At 60.1% G+C, this 4453-nt stretch overlaps 1 protein-coding gene across 1 annotated transcript; it reads right to left on the minus strand.

Moving 5' to 3' along the window:
• Positions 1-457: 457 nt before the first annotated feature.
• LOC113962651 (non-receptor tyrosine-protein kinase TYK2-like) lies at positions 458-4247 on the minus strand (the record flags this gene model as incomplete). The annotated part of the gene is made up of 7 exons (XM_027673408.1): positions 3768-4247; positions 2764-2937; positions 2484-2641; positions 1665-1788; positions 1368-1560; positions 1172-1278; positions 458-649 (listed from the first exon to the last, which is right to left on the minus strand). Coding segments are annotated over exons 1-7 (1428 nt in total), but the record flags the coding sequence as incomplete, so codon positions are not given.
• Between the last annotated feature and the right edge of the window lie 206 nt (positions 4248-4453).

Consider the following 4453-nt stretch of genomic DNA (forward strand, 5'->3'; position numbering starts at 1 on the left):
CCCCCCTGGATTCATATTCCAGCCCCTGGAGCTGTGTCCCAGCCCTTGGAGTCACATTCCAACCTCCCGAGCCATATTCCAGCTCTTTCGGAGCCATATTTCAACGCCCTGGATCCATATTCCAGCCCCTGGATCCGTATTCCAGCCCTTGCAACCACATTCCAACCCCTGGAGCCGTGTTGCAGCCTTGGATCCGTATCCCATTCCCTAAAGCCACATTCCAGCCCCTGGAGCCACATTCCATCTCCTCCAACCACGTTCCATCCCCTGGATCCATATTCCACCCCCTGGAGCCACATTCCAGCCCCTTGAGCCACGTTCCACCCCTCAGCTGCACATTCCACCCCTTGGATCCACATTCCACCTCCTGGACCCATATTCCAGCCCCTCAGCTGCACATTCCACCCCCTGGATCCGTCTCCCACCCCTCAGATCCCAGTTTTCCCCCGTATCCCACCCGGGGGGGCCTCACCAGGGCGATGTCCCTGTGGCTGGGATCCAGGACTTTGAGGATGACGTGCATCTCCCGGCTGTTGTTGTTCTGCTCCGTGGAAAAGTACTCGGCCTCGTCGTCGTTCCCGGAATTCCCGCAGACGCTCAGGACCCCGTCGTAGATGTTGGTCCGGGTGCCCTGGCCCAGGTGGGCTCGCTGGGAAAACAGGGACAAGGGCGAGGGTTGGACCCTCTGGAATGGTGATGGGAGGGTGGGAATCCTCATCCGACCCCCCCTCGGCTTTCCTCTGTATCCCACTGTGGGAAAAGCTGCTTCCACGGGGATATTTCCCTCCCTTTTTCCTTGAAAATGGAAGGAAGGAAAGATCAAAACAATCCCAAAATTGGCCCAGGGGGGTGGGATTTGCTCCTGCTCTGGATCCCGGGATCTGGGGTGAATCCTGGGAAGGCAGAGGATCCCTCCCCAATTCCATGAATCCTGGGAAGGCAGAGCAGGTCCTTCCATCCCCAAGAATCCTGGGAAGGCAGAGAGGATCCCTCCCCAATTCCATGAATCCCAGGAAGACAGAGCAGCTCCCTCCATCCTCAAGAATCCTGGGAAGGCAGAGAGGATCCCTCCCCAATTCCATGAATCCTGGGAAGTTCAGAGCAGGTCCCTCCACCCCCCAGCCCCGAATCCCGGGAAATCAGAGCAGCCCAAATCCCGGGAAAGCGGCACCTGGGTGATCTCGTTCTTGCGGATCTGGTGGAAGCTGAGCTGGCTGAGGTTCAGGATCTGCTTCCCGTTGTCCTTCACCTTCCTGGCGATCAGCAGGTCCGAGATCTCTGGGAGAAGGGAGGGAAGGGCCCCATGAGCTCCTGGATTCCCGTCATTCCCGGCATTCCCGATCCCAGGGGCTGATCCGTGTCCGTACCTCCGGGTCTGGGGGGGCAGCACCTCTTCACGGAGAAGTTTTCCTCCCCGGAGCGGAGGGTGCAGCCCTTGAGCACGTCCAGGAGCTCCCGCAGGGAGGGGAATTCCCGATCCCAGCCTTCCAGCACGAAGGAATCTCCCTTCTTCTGGATCCGGAACTGCCGGAACTTGAAGGCTCCCGGCGTTCCCGGAGCCTGGAAAAGCGGAGTCGGGGCAGGGGAGCGGCGGCTCTGCGGCTCCCAGCTCATCCCAGGGGCCCGCGATTCCCGGGAATTCCGCGCTGGGAATTGCCTCCTACCTGCTGGTGGCTCCTCTTGGCCACGGTGAGGATCATCCGGTTGAAATCCAGGACGCTCCAGCGGAGGATGTAAAGCCCTTCCTCCGGCTCTTCCCGGCGGAGTTTGGCAAAAACAAACTCCTCCCTGGGAGCAGGAGACAGGGAAGGGATTGGGACGAGCCCCGAGGACATGGGATGGATCTGGAGGAGCCCCGAGGACACGGGATGGATCTGGATGAGCCCCGAGGAGATGGAGCTCTCCAGAGGAGTTCCCGAGGGCAGGAAGCAGCTCCAGGGGGGCCCCAAGGACAGGGAATGGCTTGGGATGAACCCAAAGAACAGGGAGTGACTCTGGGAGAGCCCCAGGGACACCTGGATGAGCCCCAGGACAGAGAATGGGGTTGGATCAGCCCTAAATAGATGGGATAGCTCTGGATGAGCCCTGAGAACAGGGAATGGGGTTGGATGAGTCTGGAGAACATGGAATGGCTCTGGATGAGCCCTGAGAACAGGGAATGGCTCGGGATGAGCTCAGTGGACATGGAATGGGGTGGGATGAGCCCTGAGGACAGGGAATGGGGTTGGATGAGCCCTGAGGACATGGAATGGCTCTGGATGAGCCCTGAGGACAGGGAATGGTGTTGGATGAGCCCTGAGAACAGGGAATGGCTCGGGATGAGCCCAGTGGACATGGAATGGGGTTGGATGAGCCCCAAGGAGACAAAACACTCCGGGAGAGCTCCGAGGGCAGGAAACGACTCCGGACGAGCTCCAAGGACCGGGAGCAGCTCGGGATGAGCCCCGAGGCCCGGGATCATCCCCCCTTTCCCCCCCACTCACTGCATGGGCCCGTGGATCCCGTTGCGGATGCTCATGAGGAGCCGGGGCGGGGCCACGTCGTGGCACAGGTAATGGCTGGAATCGGCCGTGAGCCGGAAATATCCGTCCACCAGCGACACCAGGGACAGGGCGATCCCGGGGGACGGGAGAGAAACCTCCTGGGAAACAGAAAAACCACCAGGGCTGAGCCCCAAATCTGCTCATCCCCACGGATCCCTCGGCAAACGCCGGGAAAATCCTCCTTGCTCTGGAATTCCGGGAGGGTCCCGATCCCGCTCACCAGGCACTTGTTGTCCTGGCGGTGGATGGAGATCCGGGATTCCTTCAGCACCACGTGGGTGATCTCCCGGAAATCACAGAAGTGGCACCAGGGGGGCTCGGGGTCCTTGGGATCCGGCTCCTTGGTCCTGCTCTTCCTCCCAAAGTAGCTGCGCTGGGGGAAGGTCTCGGGGCTCTGGGGAGGCACAAAGGGGAGAATTCCAGGTTTTCCAGCTGCTGGAGGGGTCGTGGGGGGCACTGGGGAAACCTGGAGATGGTGTGGGATGGGATAGGGATGGGAACGCTGGGAAAGGTGCTGGGCGAACTGGGATAAGCCGGAAAGGAACTCTGGATGCCCAGAGAGCCCAAGGAAAAGCCTGGGAACCATCCGGTGTGGGATGGATTGGGATGGGAGTGGACTGGAATGTTGTGTGGGATTGGGATGGGAATGTCCAGAAAGGCGCCGGGCAAACTGGGATAAGCTCTGGGTGTCCAGAGAGCCCCCAGGAAAACCTGGGAAGCATCCGGTGTGGGATGGATTGGGATGGGGTTGGATTGGAATACCGGATGGGATTTGGGTGGGAATATCAGAAAATGTTCTGGGTAAACTGGGATTAAGCTGGAAAGGAACTCTGGACTCCCAGAGAGCCCAAGGAAAAGCCTGGGAACCATCCAATGTGGGATGGATTGGGATGGGAGTGGACTGGAATGCTGCATAGGATTGGGATGGGAACGGACTGGAATGTTGCACAGGATTGGGATGGGAACGGACTGGAATGTTCCATAGGATTGGGATGGGAACAGACTGGAATATTGCATGGGATTGGGATGGGAGTGGACTGGAATTTTGCATAGGATTGGGATGGGAACGGACTGGAATGCTGCATGGGATCGGGACGGGAATCCCGGGAAAGGCTCCGGGCAAACCGGGATGAGCTCCGGACACCCCCAGAGTCCCTTGGGAAGCATCCAATGTGGGATTGGGATGGGATGGGATGGGATGGGATGGGAACAACCCCAACCCACCTCCGGAGGCGCCGGGCGCCACTGGATGCCGGCGGTGCCGGAGACCAGGACGTGGTGTGTGACGGGCGGATCCCGCGGGATCAGGGGCCGTCCCGGCTCCGTTCCCGGCTCCGGAGGGGCTCCATTGGCACAGAGCTGCCCCTTGTCCCCCTCGGCCGCCGTTTCCAGGGAAAGGGCCGGGAAGAGCTCGCTCCCGAAGCGCGGCGCCAGCAGCTCCAGGGTGGCCAAGTACTTGGACATGACGTCGCGCTCCGAGAGTTTCCCGGCGCCCACCGTGTGCCGCTGGAAGCGCCGCAGGAAGCGCCGGAAGACGTTGCGCATCCGGAAGCGCGTCAGGAAGCTGTTCTGCTGGATCTGCCGCTGGAAGGAGCGCGGGATGCACTCCTTGAAGCTGCCCAAGGGAAAAATAAGGGAATGACGGCTCGGGGAGAGCTCGGGAGGGGATTTTCTGCCTTGTCCAGGGTTGCCTGGAATTCCCATCCCGATCCCACACAGCCTTCCAGTCCATTCCCGTCCCAATCCCACACAACATTCCAGTCCATTCCCATCCCAATCCCACGCAATATTCCAGTTCATTCCCATCCCAACCCCACACAACATTCCCATCCCAATCCCAGGCAGCATTCCAATCCATTCCTGTCCCAATCCCACACAACATTCCCGTCCCAATCCCACACAGCATTCCA

This window comes from Neopelma chrysocephalum, unplaced genomic scaffold (genome assembly GCF_003984885.1).
Source record: "Neopelma chrysocephalum unplaced genomic scaffold, ASM398488v2 Primary Assembly neopelma1_184163, whole genome shotgun sequence".
NCBI lineage: Eukaryota > Metazoa > Chordata > Aves > Passeriformes > Pipridae > Neopelma > Neopelma chrysocephalum.